This window comes from Hyla sarda, chromosome 13 (assembly GCF_029499605.1).
Source record: "Hyla sarda isolate aHylSar1 chromosome 13, aHylSar1.hap1, whole genome shotgun sequence".
Taxonomy (NCBI): Eukaryota; Metazoa; Chordata; class Amphibia; order Anura; family Hylidae; genus Hyla; species Hyla sarda.
In genome coordinates this window covers 33,834,752-33,852,249 of record NC_079201.1, presented here as the reverse complement: position 1 = coordinate 33,852,249, position 17,498 = coordinate 33,834,752, and the positions used below count along the sequence as shown (strand labels likewise).

The 17,498-nt window shown below is 45.4% G+C and overlaps 1 protein-coding gene across 1 annotated transcript in view; it reads left to right on the top strand.

The window, feature by feature from the left end:
* LOC130297230 (E3 ubiquitin-protein ligase TRIM65-like) overlaps nt 1-17,498 on the top strand; it is a 32,919-nt gene that overhangs the window by 2,743 nt on the left and 12,678 nt on the right. The window contains exon 2 of the mRNA XM_056549438.1: nt 12,880-12,975. Within this exon, the coding sequence (XP_056405413.1) occupies nt 12,880-12,975 (96 nt within the window). The remainder of the gene's footprint in view (nt 1-12,879; nt 12,976-17,498) is intronic.

Below are 17,498 nucleotides of genomic sequence, written 5' to 3'. Positions count from 1 at the left end.
CTCTGTTGGCGCACTACAGGTCCCAGAAGAGAAGGAGTCACATTTGGCTTTTTTGAAGCAAATTTTGCTCTGGGGGCATGCCTCTTTTAGGAAGCCCCTATGGTGCCAGGACAGCAAAAAAAAAACACATGGCATACCATTTTGGAAACTAGACCCCTTGGGGAACGTAACAAGGGGTAAAGTGAACCTTAATACCCCACAGGGGTTTCACGACTTTGGCATATGCAAAAAAAAAAGAATACATTTTACCAAAAAAGCTTGGTTTCCCAAAAATTTTACATTTTTACAAAGGGTTAAAGCAGAAAATACCCCCCCAAAATTTGAAACCCAATTTCTCCTGATTCAGAAAACGCCCCATATGGGGGTGAAAAGTGCTCTGCTGGCGCACTACAGGTCTCAGAAGAGGAGTTACAAATTTTGCTCTGGGGACATGCCGCATTTCGGAAGCCCCTATGGTGCCAGGACAGTAAAAAAAAAAAAAAACATGGCATACATTTTGGAAACTAGACCCCTTGGGGAACGTAACAGTGTTACAGTGAGTACTTACACCTCACAGGTTTTTTGAAAAGTGGGCCATAAATTGAAAAATTAGATTTTTTTACAGTAAAATGCTGGGGTTACCCAATTATTAACATTTTCACAAGGGGTAATATGAGGAATTGAGTTATACATTTTGGAGGGCTTTTCCCCCTGACTATAAAAATACATCCACATATGGGGTAACGTGCTGGACGGGCGCACAACAAGGCTCAGAAGTCATAGAGGTCACTTTGTATTTGTGACCTTTGGCATATCAGTAGCTGACGGTTACATACATTCCGAGGAAAATACAAAAATGAAACACCCACATGTGGCACCATTACAGAAAGTACCCACCCTGAGGATTGGGTATAGGGGTAAAGAGGACATTTTTAATGCACAGGTGTTTCCTAAATTTATTTTCCAGGAATGGATGAAGGGTAGCTTTTGAATATTGCAATTTTCAACCTATACTCTGCTTCATTTTTCTGGGAACAACTAACATGTGACTCCGAATTGTCGCCTGGAAATACGACAGAGCTCAGCGAGAACTCTTCGCATTTGAGACGGATGTTTGTTACGGACCTAACAGTTACATACATTCAGAGGAAAATACAAGAAAGGAACACCCACATGTGAGCCTATTACAAACAGTACACCCCCTAAGGAAGGTGTATAGGGTGAAGTGGAGATTTGGAACAGACGGGTGTTCCCTTCATTTATTTTCCAGGAATGGATGAAGTGTACTATGGGGGGGAAGGAAATTGCAATTTTTAGAACTGATATGCCAATTATTTTCCCAGAATGATGACCCAGAGTACAGCCAAAAGTAAAAATGATGCCCGCCCCAAACCCTATACTCTGAATCATCATTCTGGGAAGGGGATATGTGGGGCCGTCCCTATTCTGTTACCTCAAATGCGCAACCCGCTCAGGTGGAGAGAGAGAGCGTTGCGCATTTGAGGCAACTGCAAACCTCCAATGCTGTTGACTCTGTGTCCCATGACCCATTTTTGGGGGACAAAGATATTATGAGGGGCATTGGGAAAGAGGTTTTGGGTTTGATTTTTTGGGGGTAGGGTATTTTGGTATAAAATTTGGAAGATAATGTACCCTGGACTGGTACATTGGAGCCGAATTCTGGGGAATGAAATTTAGGGCAAAGGATGGAAAATTTAGTACTCCATGGAAGTGTGATACTCCCTGAAGCAGCCTATGCAGAGGCCCGGATGATCGGGGCAAGTGTCACACTGAGTGGTGGTGTCCCTCCGTCTCCCCTTCCTGTGACACACTCTGCATCTTTTCTGGGTTCGTCCCGACCTTCCAGTGTTGGGGATCACACCTGGAAAGTGTTGGCCGGGGACGATCCGGGGACCTAAAGTTCCAGAGGTGCTCTGACCCGCTCTTTGGCGATCACCATAGATGAGGGCCTTTAGAACTACCTCTTGGTACTCCAGGTATGTCCCTGTGTTGCCAGCGTTCTGGTACAGTATAAAAGAGTTGTACATGGCAACCTGTACCATGTAGACCGCAACCTTTTTATACCATACGCGTGTTTTCCGCATGGCATTATATGGCTTGAGGACTTGATCAGAAAGATCAACTCCCCCCATATACCGATTGTAGTCCAGAATACAATCGGGCTTGAGGACCGGTCCCGCGGTACCTCGCACAGGGACAGGGGTGCTGCCATTCCCATGAATTGTGGTGAGCATAAGGACATCCCTCTTGTCCTTATACCGGACCAACAACAGGTTCTCATGGGAAAAGGCACGGGACTCACCCCGGGGGATAGGAGCATGTAGGGAATGATGGGGCGGAAGGCCTCTTTGATTCTTCCGGACTGTCCCACAAGCGACCGTGGATCTGGCGGCGAGGGATGAAAAGAGAGGGATACTAGTATAAAAGTTATCCATGTAAAGGTGGTAATCTTTATCTAGCAATGGGTGCAAAAGGCCCCAAACGATTTTCCCGCTAACACCCAGAGTGGGGGAACAATCTGGGGGTTCAATGCGGGAATCTCGTCCCTCATACACCATAAACTTGCAAGTGTACCCGGAGGTACTCTCGCAAAGTTTATACATCTTCACGCCATACCGCGCTCGCTTGGTCGGGATGTATTGCCAGAAGCTGAGTCTCCCCTTGAAGCTGATGAGCGACTCATCAATAGAGACCTCCCGCCCCGGGACATAGGCCTCCCAAAATCTGGCCCCGAAGTGATTGATGACCGGCCTGATTTTATACAGGCGGTCATACACGGGATCAGTTCGGGGGGGACATGCCGCATTATCAGCATAATGCAAACATCTCCGAATGGCCTCGAACCGGGAACGTGTCATGGCCATACTGTAGAGGGGTGTCTGGTAAAAGACGTCCCCACTCCAATATTGCCTGACACAGGGTTTTTTAACTATACCCATATGCAGCGCAAGGCCCCAAAAGGTCCTCATTTCGGCTGCATCGACTGGAGTCCAGCCGCCGGGTCTAGCTAAAAGTGAGCCCGGGTTAGCGGCGACGAACTGTTGGGCGTACAGATTCGTCTGTGTAACCATCAAATTAACAAAGTCGTCACTGAAAAAATGACCGAAAAAGTCCTTTTCAGTGAACCCGGCGATGTTAATTTTGATTCCTGAGTCGCCAACAAACTCAGGAATCACGGGCTCGTGGTCCGCTGGCTCAGCCCAGTCAAGTTCTCCGGTACGAGGTACCAGTGACCTTGGCAGGGGGGCTTCACTAGTATGAGCGCCAGGGGGACTCATACTAGCATGGGGCACAGGCTCAAGGACAGAGGAGGTTTGCGGCACCGCATGGCGGCGAGTTCGCCGCCTTGGTGGCTCATCATCAGAACTAGATGATGAGGAGGACGATGAAATAAGGAAGGTGGGGTCTTCATCGTCCTCTGAGATGCTTTCAGAGTCGGAGGCAATTGGGTCATATGCCTCCTCCGCCGAAAACACTCTGCGGGCCATTTCCCTACTCTAATGGGGATACGGGTATGTGTGTGTGTGGGGGGGAAAACTTTATTGGTGTGTGTGCTGCGTGTGGTGCGATACTACCTCCCTAACCCGCCCTAGCCTAACCTAACTAAACTAACCCGCCCTAACAGAAAAAAATATAAAATAAAAAGGGGACTTTTAAAAAAAAAAGGGGGACTTCTAGCGCAAAAAAAAACCCTGCACCAAAAAAATAAGCGTTTATCTAATCAGTGGTGTGCGCACTGATTAGCGCTTGTGGCGGCAGGGGGCGCAGAAGTCAGTGGGGGGTCCAGCCACTCAGCCCAGGACAGTGGCTGGTGGCTTGTTCACAGACCCCCACACAAAAAACCCGAAAAAATAAATAAAAAAACGCTTTACCCCGAAAAAAATGCACCCGCCTGAACCAAAAAAAAAAACGCTGATCAGTGATAAATCACCGACAGCGGTGGGACAGGCTGCACACACAGGTACGGTCCGCCACACAGTACACGCCTGCTACTGGTGGCACGGACCGCCTATGGGTGCAAAAAAAAATCCGCGTTAACCGAAAAAGGTGCCTTTACCACAAAAAAAAGCTGATCAGTGATAAATCACTGACAGCGGTGAGGCACGCCGCACACACAGGTACGGTCCGGCCACACAGTACACGCCTGCTACTGGTGGCACGGACCGCCTATGGGGGCAAAAACACGCTAGAAAACCCGAAAAAAAGCGCCGGCACCACAAAAAAAACCGCTGATCAGTACTACGGGACTGATCAGCGGCGGGTGGGCTTTAACAAACGGTGGCGGACCGCTCTTTTATAACTAAGAGGGTCCGCACACACGCTTAGTGAAAGAAAAAAAGATCTGCGCCAAAAAAAAAGGCTGACGGCAGACCGCAGCGACCCAGCAGGGCCGGGGTCATGCAGCTAAAGGTGCTACGGACCCACGGACACCCACTGAGGTACGCCGAAAAAAAAAAAAATTAAAAACTATTTTTTTTTTTTTAACCCTAACCTGTCCCTACCTAATCTAAAGCTATCCCTGGGGATTTCTGTGCCAAGGGGCCACAGAAAGGGGGCAAGGGGCACTTTTTTTTTACTGAGGGGATGGTGGGCAGCACGGGGCTCCGTCCTGCACACCAGATCTCTGTGGAATGGTGGGCAGAAATCAGCAGACATCCGGCTCCGATCCCCGCCCGGCGAGCGGCGGGGAACGGAATCGCAGCGCATCGCTCGTCTGAATTGACGAGCGATGCGCCGTGATCGCCGACATGGGGGGTCATCATGACCCCCCTGGGCGATATGCCCCGATGCCTGCTGATCGATTTCAGCAGGCATCGGGCGCCGGCTCCGCTCCAGATGGTTGCGGGGGGCCGGCAAAACACATGACGTTCTCATACGTCATGTGTCCTTAAGGACTCGGACATGGAGACGTATGAGAACGTCATGTGTCCTTAAGGGGTTAAAGGGGTACTCCGCCCCTAGACATCTTTTCCCCTATTCAAAGGATAGGGGATAAGATGTCTGATCGCAGGGGTCCAGCAAGTGGGGCCCCGTGATCTCTGTGCAGCAACAGCATCCGTTAAGAACGCTGGGTGCGGGCTTTGGGGGTCATGACATCACGGCCACGCCCCTTGTGATGTCACACCACGCCCCCCTCAATGCAAGTCTATGCACAGACTTGCATTGAGGGGGCGGGGTGTGACATCACAAGGAGGCATGGCCGTGACATCACGACCCCCGCTCCAAGCGTTCTGAAGAAAATGTTCCGAACACTCTGGCAGCGGAGTACCCCGTTAAGGAGCAGCTAACCCTGGCACGGGTAAAGAGTAGTACAGAACATGTACTACCTCCCTGTACTGTAGAGGGCGCTACCAGACAGCCAATCAGTGCATACACTTCAGTAATACAGGTGTTTTACCAGTAAATGTCCATTCTGATTGGTCAGTTCTTCCAGCCATTGACACGTTTCACAGATCTGGACTGTCCGTAGCATTGTATGTTGAGTCTGGTTTCAAGTTACAATGGTCCAGAAAAGACCACTGTATGTTGAGACCATTGTATGTTGAGTGGAAGGATCACTGTACTTATCTGGTGCCAGTATAGCCTGCTGTCTATCTATAACAGTATCTCCCAACCTGGGGTTCTCCAGCTGTGACAGAACTACAACTCCCATTATGCCATTACCGCCTCAGCGGTCTGGACATGATGGGGAATACTGGTCTATATTAAAGGGGCACTCTGCCCCTAGACATCTTATTCCCTATCCAAAGGACCCCCCCGCGATCTCCGTGCAGGCACACGGTACTCCATTCGTGTCTATAGAAGGGGGTGTGACGGCCGTTACGCCCATTCCCATAGACATGAATGAAGGGGGAGTGATGTCACGACATAATGTTAACAATACCGGGTGCCTGCACGGAGATCACGGGGGTCCCAGCAGCCAGACTCCTGCGATTAGAGATCTTATTCCCTATCCTTTAGATAGGGGATAAGAGGTCTAAGGGTAGAGTACCCCTTTAACTTTCATACAACACATTAATCCCTTAAAAGAAAACTGTCAGCCAGGTTCACCCACACTAAACCCAATACACTGTTATAGTGTGGGTGAAGAGGATTCTAAGAGGGGTCACAGTTGCTTCAGTAGGTCCCAAGATATCAGCTTCCAAAGTTCTGTTGTATTCAGAGTGCTGGAGGCGGAGCCCCCACCCCCCCGGCTGGCCACTTCTATCCCCCACTGTTACCTCTTAACCTCTTAATACCGCCCCCGCTATTAATATATTCATAGTCTACAACTCCATGTCCTTGTGATGTGGCATCACCAGTCACGTGAGCGCAGCGCTCTCTCTGTAGAGCGCATGCGCCAGAAGATTTAATCATGACTGAAGAGCAGGGGGAAATCTTCCGGCGCATGCGCTCTGCAGAGAGAGCGCCGTGCTCACGTGACTGGTGACTCTACCTCACTAGGATGTGGAGTTGAAGACCATGAATATTTAAATAGCGGGGCGGAATTATAACTATAACTTTTGTATTATTTTTCCATAAATGGGGCTGTATGAGAGCTATTTTTTTTTCTCCCACTGATGTGTAGTTTTTTATCGGTACCACTCTTGTTTTTATGGGATCGGTTTTTACGCTTTTTTTTCTAACCTACAATGACCAAACATCTGCATTTCTGGTGTTTGGAATTATTTTACATTATCACTGTTCCTGTGCAGGATTCTAAATGTTATGTTTTATTAGTTCAGACATTTCTGCACGCAGTGATACAAAACATGGTTTTATTTATTTTTTTATGGAAAAAGGGAGGTTGATTTCAATTTTTATTAGGGAAATGTGTGTGTGTGTGTGTGTGTGTATATAAATGTGTGTATGTGTATATATACACACACACACCTTTTCACTAGGCGACAGGCCTTTTACCAGCCAAGCCAGAATACCCTGCTCTGTACTGATAAGGGGCAAACCTGGAGGCACCCTACCCTTAAACTTTTATTAGGGGAAGGGCTTATTCACATTTATTACCATTTTTAACTTTTTTTTAAATGTTTTTTTTACAGTTTTTAGGGCAGTGTTTTTCAAACAGTGTGTCTCCAATTGATGCAATAGTAAAACTCCCAGCATGCCCAGACTCGGAGTTGTAGTTTTGCAACAACTGGAGACACATTAGTGAATATTACTTGTCATCTTATGATTGCAGACACTGATAAGTATTGTGCTTTAGCAGCCTATAACACAGCACTGATCAGTTTTATCAGCTGCTAAGGCTGCCTGCTTTTTTGGAGCACTGATTAGACGAGCAGAAGGTAGGTAGGGAACCTCCACCCGTCCTCTCAGCTGATCCGCGGGTGTCCTGATCAGCTCCACTGAGTAACCGGCATGTGCTTTCAGTAGTTTAGATGCGGTAATCAACTTTGATTGTAGCATCCCGGATCAGTGATGCCCGACATTATAAACGGGAGAGAGAAAAATTTTATTTTTTATTATATATTTACTTGACACTTTTCGTCCCCATAGGGGACTTTCATAAGATTTGATTATCTGATCAGTACTATGGGCATTTGCAGTGTGTGACTAAAACAAAAGTCACACACTCTCTACGGCATAAGGCTAGGATTCCACTGAGGTTTTTTCCACCCAGCAAAAACGCCAGAAAAAACTTTTTCTGCCGTTTTTCCTGGTGTGTGGAAATTGCCAGTTTTGTCCCCTGTGGCAGTTTTTTCACTGCCTCTGGGTACCACTCTGTGGGTCGGATGCTGAGCGCCCGGTCCACAGAGTGTAAGGAGATGAGGAGTGATGTACAGCATCACTACTCGCCTCCCCCGGCCGTATAGTGTACCCGTGTATACTATACAGGAGTCGGGAATCATGTCACCAGACTGACAGGACTCCCTGCTCCTATAACCCTTTGGGCGGTATACAGTATATACAGCTATCTATAGATGGGTGTATGTAGTGTATACAGAACACAAGGTCCACTTACCTTCGTCGCTCCCTGTCCCGTTCGGGTCCCTGTAGCTCCGCCCCCTAGTGATGACATAATTAGGGGGCGGAGCTACATAAGGGAGTCACACTAGTAAGGGTCTGAAGCTCTGTTCACATTGTCCATTTTGTATCATGTGAACAGACCCTTCTGGCAGTGTCTACCAACAGCTGGAGTCTCCCTGTGTAGGTAAACTACAACTCCCAGCATTCCCAGACAGCCAAAGGCTGTTTGGGTAGACAATGCATTATAGGCGCTCTCCCCAGCGGAGAGTGCCAAAAATGTACTAACCAATTTTTTTGTGTTTTTTTTTTCTTCTCGTTTAAGATCCGTGTATGCAGAGGATTACTGCGGATTCGATGGATTACGGCGGATGAACTGGATTTTTTTCTATTAATAAAATGGTTAACGAGGGCTGTGGGGGAGTGTTTTTTTAAAATAAAATAATTTTTCCAATGTGTTTTTTTTATTATTTTTTTTATTGAATTTTCAGGCTTAGTAGTGGAAGCCGGTCTTATTGACTGAATCCATTACTAAGCCAGGGCTTAGCCTTAGCCCCAAAAACAGCTAGTGCTAACCCCCAATTATTACCCCGGTACCCACCACCACAGGAGTGCTGGGAAGAGCCAGTACCAACAGGCCCGCAGCGTCAAAAATGGCGCTCCTGGGCCTAGGCGGTAACAGGCTGGCATTATTTAGGCTGGGTAGGGCCAGTAAAAATGGTCCTCGCTCACCCTGGTAAAGTAAGGCTGTTGCTGCTTGGTTGGTATTGTGCTGAGAATGAAAATACATTTAAAAAAAACGCAAAGGGTTCCCCGTATTTTAATTCTCAGACAGATACCAACCAAGCAGCAACAGCCTGACGTTAACAGGGTGGGCGAGGACCATTGTTACTGGCCCTCCCCAGCCTAAATAATGCCAGCCTGTTACCGCTTAGGCCCAGGAGCGCCATTTTTGATGCTCCGGGCCTGTTGGTACCGGCACCCCTGTGGCGGTGGATACCGGGTAATAATTGGGGGTTAGCGCTAGCTGTTTTTGGGGCTAATGCTAAGCCTTGGCTTAGTAATGGATTCCGTCTATTAGACAGCCTCCATTACTAAGCCTGAAAATTCAATAATAAAAAAAACACATTGGAAAAATTAATTTATTTAAAAAATCACTTCTTTTAGTTAATCCGTCATAATCCTCTGCATACACTGATCTGAAATGAGATGGGGAAAAAAAATGGGTTAGGAGATTTTTTGCACTCTCCGCAGTTCCCAAACAGGGAGCCTCCAATTGGTGCAAAACTACAACTCCCAGCATGTTAGGCGTTGTAGTTTAGCAACAGCTGGAGTCTACCTGTCTGGGTAGACACTGGCAGAAGGGTCTGTTCACATTATACAAAACGGACAATGTGAACAGAGCCGGGAGAACAGCTGATCCCGACATTCACTTCAGGAGGATCGCAACGGTTGTCAGGAGAAGTGACATCTGCTGTGATCTGTCCCTTATTGCAGGTACTACTGCTCCCAACATGGAGCACACTTTGCTCCATGCTGGGAGCAGTAGTACCTGCATTAATAGACAGATCGCATCGAGTGTAACTTCTGACACCCGCTGTGATCCTCCTGTATAATGTATAGATGCGGCCGGCCACTCTTTTATGGTCCCCTGCACTGACGTGTATATATACACCTATTTATATTTCCCACATAGTTGTGATTGGCTGGAACCAACTGGCCAATCACAGCTCTCTATGGGAAATATGAATTAGGTGGATATATACGGCAGTGCAGGGGACGATAGAAGAGCTGCCGCCACATCTATAAATTATACAGAAGGATCGCAACAGGCGATCTGTCTATTAGTACAGGTACTACTACCATCATGGAACAGTGTGTTCCATGCTGGGAGTAGTAGTACTACCTAAAAAAAATGTGAAAAACGCACACACACACACCACATTTTTATTATTGTCGGCTACATTTTTAGTGCTTTACCTGCCCACATAAATTGATCCCTGTTTAAAAATTAATACAAATTTCGAAATAAAAAAGAAACATTTCGTTAGATACAATTTTTTTCCATCACTACTGTATCTTTTTTATTTTTTTTTAATGGTACCCTACGAAATTTTAATAAAAGAGGTATCTCCATCACTTTTTTGGATCGCTAAAGTCCAAAAAAGAATAAAAACCGCCTGCAAAAACGCAAAAGTTAACCAACATGGCGTCTTTCTTGGCCTTTTTTGCTCTCCCATAGACTTCTATGGGAGGAAAACGCCACGATTTCAGGGCTAAAAACGCCAAACTAGGTTTTGTCGGGCATTTTGGAAAACCAGCCTCTGAGCCCGTAACTGCTGAAAAATGCCAAACTGAAAAATGCCAAGTTAATCTGGCATTTTGCAGTTTACTATTGACTTGCAGCCAACATCTGGACGCGGCGTTTTTTCGCTGAAAAAATGCCATGCGGGAAAATTGGCATTTTTTACAGCGTTTTTGCAAAAAAGAAACCTCAGTGGAATTCCAGCCTTAACCTGGTGACCTTCCCTTTGTCTGATTTGCCATCAGAGGATGCTAAATCTAAAAATGGATTTTGCATACGAGACTACTAATTTTCTGGCAGGATATGGTTGACCTTCCCAGGTAATCTTGTAGCCCAAAACTTGCCTGGGGACTAATGCGTTAAGATGTATTACTGGAAGTCCTATGCAGGTCTGTGTGACTTTCAGCTGATGGCACTACTTTCTGGCTACGAAATTGTGTGGGAGGTTTAAACATATTCTGCCACATACTGGACCATCATGACAGCAAGGCCACGTTCCCTCTACGGAAATTCAGCATGAATTTTGAATCTGCATTGCTTTTCTGCAGAATTCCACAGCTTTTTAACATTTGCGGAATTCTTCCGCAGATCAGTAAAAGCATAGACTTTTTTTAATAGAACAGTCAAAGTTTGTGAGGATTCTGTGTGGAATCTGAATGCATTCCGCAAAATTCATCAGAAATCAAACCCCATTGACTTCAATGGGGGTTCCACAGCCCCAAAATCGGGAAAAATATAAGACCACGCATATATTTTTCTGAATTGTAGAAATTGGAATTTCCGCATCAATCATTTTGCAGCAGAAATTCTGCAGTGTGAATGACCTTGCGGAATCCCATTAAAGTATAATGGGCAATAAATTTAGGCAGAATTCCATGCAGAAAATTAATGTGGAATTCCACACGGAATTTCTGTTGTGTGAACGTGGCTTTAAGTCAATCCTTGTGCTAGAGGTGTCACATACACTGCTCAAAGAAAATAAAGGGAACACTAAGATAACGCATCCTATATCTGAATGAATCGACTAATGGTATGAAATACTTTCGTCTTTACATAGTTGAATGTGCTGACAACAAAATCACACAAAAATTACCAATGGAAATCAAATTTATCAACCCATTGAGGTCTGGATATGGAGTCACACTCAAAATCAAAGTGGAAAACCACACTACAGGCTGATCCAGCTTTGATGTAATGTCCTTAAAACAAGTCAAAATGAGGCTCAGTAGTGTGTGTGGCCTCCACGTGCCCGTATGACCTCCCTACAATGCCTGGGCATACTCCTGATGAGGTGGCGGATGGTCTCCTAAGGGATGTCCTCCCAGACCTGGACTAAAGCATCTGCCAACTCCTGGACAGTCTGTGGTGCAATGTGGCGTTGGTGGATGGAGCGAGACATGATGTCCCAGATGTGCTCAATCGGATTCAGGTTTGGGGAACGGGCGGGCCAGTCCATATCATCAATGCCTTCCTCTTGCAGGAAGTGCTGACACACTCCAGCCATAAGAGGTCTTGCATTAGGAGGAACTCAGGGTCAGCCGCACAAGCATATGGTCTCACAAGGGGTCTGAGGATCTCATCTCTGTACCTAATGGCAGTCAGGCCACCTCTGGCAAGCACATGGAGGGCTGTGCGGCCTCCCAAAGAAATGCCACCCCCACCATTACTGATCCACCGCCAAACCGGTCATGCTGGAGGATGTTGCAGACAGCAGAACATTCTCCATGGCGTCTCCAGACTCTGTCATGTGCTCAGTGTGAACCTGCTTTCATCTGTGAAGAGCACAGGGCGCCAGTGGCGAATTTGGTGTTCTCTGGCAAATGCCAAACGTCCTGGACAGTGTTGGGCTGTCAGCACAACTCCCACCTGTGAATGTCGGGCCCTCATACCACCATCATGGAGTCTGTTTCTGACCGTTTGGGTGGACACATGCACATTTGTGGCCTGCTGGAGGTAATTTTGCAGGGCTCTGGCAGTGCTCCTCCTTGCACAAAGGTGGAGGTAGCGGTCCTGCTGCTGGGTTGTTGCCCTCCTACGGCCTCCTCCACGTCTCCTGATGTACTGGCCTGTCTCCTGGTAGCGCCTCCATGTTCTGGACACTATGCTTACAGACACAGCAAACCTTGCCACCCTGGATGAGCTGCATGTGCCATCCTGATGTGCCATCCTGGATGAGCTGCACTACCTGAGCCACTTGGGTGGGTTGTAGACTCCGTCTCATGCTACCACTAGAGTGAAAGCACCACCAGCATTCAAAAGTGACCAAAACATCAGCCAGGAAGCATAGGATCTGAGAAGTGTTCTGTGGTCACCACCTGCAGAACCATTCCTTTATTGGGAGTGTCTTGCTAATTGCCTATAATTTACACCTGTTGTCTGTTCCATTTGCACAACAGCATGTGAAATTGATTGTCAATCAGTGTTGCTTCCTGAGTGGACGGTGTGATTTCACAGAAGTGTCATTGACTTGGAGTTACATTGTGTTGTTTAACTGTTCCCTTTATTTTTTTGAGCAGTATATAATGAATTCCTCCTATTTCTCATAATTGGTAAGTGTTTGTTCCACTGTATAACTCTTTATTCTTTTACTTCATGCTCTTTCCATAAAATAGAAGAAACTGTCAGATGACTTGCTAGCCAGTGACCGTCAACAGAAGCTCGTGGAGGAAGAGATCGAAAAGTTGAAGGGCAAAATGGAGAACATTAAGGTAATGCATGCGTCCAGTAGTGTTCATGAGATGTCTAATAGATTTATTTATTTAATACTTTTGGGATGTGAAAGACAGTGTTATCTTTTGTATGGCCTATGTGATGACACTTGTTTATGGGGGCCCATGGCACCAACTGAATTTCTCCCCATAATGTGATTCTACTGCACTGTTGTATTATTTCCAGTGCAGAAATTCCAGTTCTGCATTCCGCCGAATGAATGAACTTGTTTATTCTTTTGATGGCATACAGTGTGGGAACTGCATTGCTTTCAATGTGGACAGCCCGTGTTTGCGCGGTCATTGCGCGGATTAATTATGACGGCACCAGCTGCACATGGAATGTCCGCTCGGAATTTCTCCAGGCAGATATTCTGTAGTGTGCATGGGCCCTTATGCTATGTTTATATCAGAGGAATACATTGGCAACTGGTAAAAAAAAATAAAAAAGGTATTCTGAAGTATATTGCATCCACCTGGCAGTGGGCCTATTGATTCAACAGACTTAAGGGGGTACTCTGCTGCTCAGCGTTCGGAACAAACTGTTCTGAACGCTGGCGCTCGTGAGGTCATTCCCCGCCTCCTCAATGCAAGTCTAAGCGAGGGGGCGTGACAGCCATCACGCCCCCTCCATAGACTTGCATTGAGGGGGCAGGGCTGTGAGGTCACGAGCTCCCGGCTCCAGCGTTCGGAACAGTTTGTTCCAAACGCTGAGCAGCAGAGTACCCCTTTTTAAAAGCACAGCACAGACCGTGCTGTTGAGTGTTGAAAAATAACATTCTCTGTTGAGGAACTGGACCAAACAGAGTTGACTATTTTTTGGGCTTTTAAACTTATTCGACCCACTGTTGAGCGCTGCCATATATGTTGGCATACCATTTTGGCAGGTTGCCACGTAATGTGAACACAGCCTCGTAAAATATGTTAGACATTACATGGGCATCCTATTGATTAGAATGGGTGCTGTGTAATGCATTTTGTAGGAGACAACCCCGTTCCTCATTGATGATGGCTGTTCTCACTAGTAGGACTTTTCATGATCAGATTATATGAGGCCAGTTACAGATGTGGACAAAATTGTTGTTCCCCTTTTGACAGAAAAACTTCCTGAAATTACTTGAAACTGACTAAAGTAATAATGAATAAAATATACTGAGAAATTACTGCTGAAAATCAGACGTTGCTTTTGGGACCCAAACCTAATGTGTTGTTGCACAACCTTTTGTCACATGAATCCAGCATTTTCTGTAACTCTCCATGAGACTTCTGCACTTTTCTCCAGGTATCTTGGCCAACTCCCCATAAGATCCTGCTCCAGCTGTCTCAGGTATGAAGGCGTCTTCTCCAGACTGCATGTTTCAGCTCCTTACACAGATGTTTAATAGGATCAGATCAGCCCTCAAAGAATGACACTTCAGAATAGTCCAATGTTTTGCCCTTAGCTATTCCTGGGTGTTTTTAGTTGTCTGTTGGAGGATCCATGACCTGTGACTGAGACCAAGCTTACCAACACTAGGCAGCACATTTCACTCCAGAATGCCTTAATAGTCTTAGGATTTCATTGTACCCTGTATAGATTTAAAGGGGTACTTTGCTGCTCAGCATTTGGAACAAACTGTTCCGAACGCTGGAGCCGGACCCGGGAGCTTGTGACGCCACACCCCCTCCCATAGACTTGCATTGAGGGGGCGGAGCGTGACGTCATGAGGGGGCAGGGCTATGACATCACGAGCTGCCGGCACCAGCTCCAGCGTTTGGTACAGTTTGTTCCAAACGCTGAGCAGCGGAGTACCCCTTTAAGACACCCTGCACCAGATGCAGCAAAGCAGCCTCAAAACATAACCGAGCCTCCTCCATGCTTCACAGTAGGTATGGTGTTCTTTTCTTTGTATGGTTAATTTTTTGCATCTGTAAACATAGACCTGATGTGACCTGCCAAAATGCTCCAGTTTTGTTTCATCTGTCCAAAGGTCAAGTCACAAAACTAATGGGAGAATGTCCTTTGGACTGATTAAACAAAAGTGGAGCAAGTCACATCAGGCCTATGATCGCAGATGCAAAAATGAAGTGTGTGTATAAAGAGAAGAACACTGCACCTACTGTGAAGCATGGCCAGTGGAGTACCCCTTTAAGGCACTCTTGACTTGGTCTTAGTCACAGGTCATGGATCCTCCAACAGGATAATGACACAAAAAACAACTAAAAACCCCTAAGTATGACTAAGAAAAAAACATTGGATTATTGTGAAGTGGCTTCTATGAGCCCTGATCTAAATCCTATAGAACATCTGTGGAAGGTGCAGTCTGGAGAAGACTCCTTCTTACCTAGAACAGCTGGAGCAGTATCTTATAAGGAGTGGGCCAAGATACCTGGAGACAAGTGTGGAAATCTCATCGAGACTCACACTAAAAATGCCAGAAAATTGGAAAAAGATGGCAAAATTTTGATTTTGTAGGCAGTAAATTGTTGTGCTAGGAGTTCACACTACAGAAATGACAAAGAAAAAACTGTGAACCTATTATTATTATTTTTTTGTTTGCAAAATGTTCTGCAACTTACTAATTAAAGAAACAAATCAGACTGAGAATACTAGCGACTCCTGTTGGCTGAGACACCGGGCTTAGCAGGTCTCTCTGGCAAACTGAGTTAGTGGGGAGATTTCCGTTGTAGCAATCTGCCTTCCCAAATTTAAATGAAGAAACTCAAACACCCATTCTTTCTTAAAGGTTCACTCTCATTAAAACACTCTCATTTTTGCTATTGCACTCCTTATGGTAAATGAAAAATATTTCTAAAATACTTTGTTTAAAAAAAATGAAGTTTTCTCTGTTTTATTTGTGCTTAAAAAAGCTCAAGAGCACATTTTCCCCCATCGTATACACAGACTTTGGACCAAAGTCCAAACACAGGAAGTGCCGCCTGGAGTGCTGTGGGGGGGGGGGGGGTGTATGGTCCAACCAACAGCATATGGCAGTTATGTGTGAGAGGAGCTATGATTGGATGACGCTGGACACCCCCCCTCAGCACTCCTGTGTTTGGGCTTTGGTCCAAAGTCTGTGTATGAGTTGGGGAAAAATGTGCTTTTGAGCTTTTTTAAGCACAAATAAAACATAGAAAACTTAATTTTTTTTAAAACAAAGTATATTAGAAATATTTTTCATTTACCATAAGGAGTGCAATAGCAAAAAATTAGTTTTAATGAGTGACCCTTTAAAGAGTACCTCATGAAACAAACTTTTTATATATTAAAGATAAAGCCCTACTGAACAACTTTTCAATTGCTTTTATTAAAATTTTTTCCCTCCTTTCATGTTTTTTTTTTTTTACTTTAAATACTCCTCCACTAGGGGTCTCCCTAGCAATCCTGTCAGCAAGCATTTCGGACTCAGTGAGTGAGTCTGAAATCACTCTGCAGCCAGGACACATAGGAGCTCAGGGGTTTTTGTTTAAAGTCCCATACAAGTCTATGGGAAATATATGTTAATGCATAACTTCCAAACGGCTGGAGATATTTCAATAAAACTTGGTCACGTGTTACTTATATGTCCCCTTAATATATAGGATAGTTAATTTAACCCTTAACTACCCCCATTTGTGAGGCTCTGGGTTTTGTTTAACCCCTTAATGACCATGGACGTGTATACTTGTCCAGTGGCCGTTAAGGTGGTATGGCGCGGGCTCCCGACTCGAGCCCGCGTCATACCGTCCAGCCCCCAACTGATTTTTACATGCGGCGATCTCGCCGCAGCTGGCTATTAACCCTTTACATCGCCACTGTCAAAGCTGACAGCGGGATCTAAAGGTGCCTTTATTCCATCCCTGGTGGTCCAGTGGGCTTTCCTCTCCTTGTGTGTCGGCTCCGGTGCTCAGAATGATAAAGCCTGGCAGGGCCAGGCTTTATCCATCGAGCGCAGAGCACACAGATGAATGTGGTTTTATACAACCCCATTGATCTGTATGAGGAATCAAATGATTCCTCCTAAAAGTCCCCTGAGGGGACTAAAAGTGTATAAAAAAAATAAAAATAAAAATTTAAGTTTAAAAACAGATACATTACCCCTTCCTTATTAAAAGTTTAAATCGCCCCCCTTTTCCCAAATTCCATATAAAAAATATATAAACGTAATAAAAATAAACATATGTGGTATCGCCGCGTGCGTAAATGTCCAAATTATAAAACTATATTGTTAGTTAAACCGCACGGTCAATGGCGTACGCGCGAAAAAAAATCTAAATTCCAAAATAGTGTATTTTTGGTCACTTTTTATACCATAAAAAAAGGAATAAAAAGCGATCAAAACAAAGATGGTACCGATTAAAACTTCAGATCACGTCGCAAAAAATGGGCCCTCATACTAAACTGTACACGGAAAAATGAAAAAGATATAAGGGTCAGAAGAGGACCATTTTAAATGTATTAGTTTCCGTGCATGTAGTTATGATTTTTTCCAAAAGTAGGACAAAATCTAACTTATATAAGTAGGGTATCATTTTAATCTTATGGACCTACAGAATAAAGATAA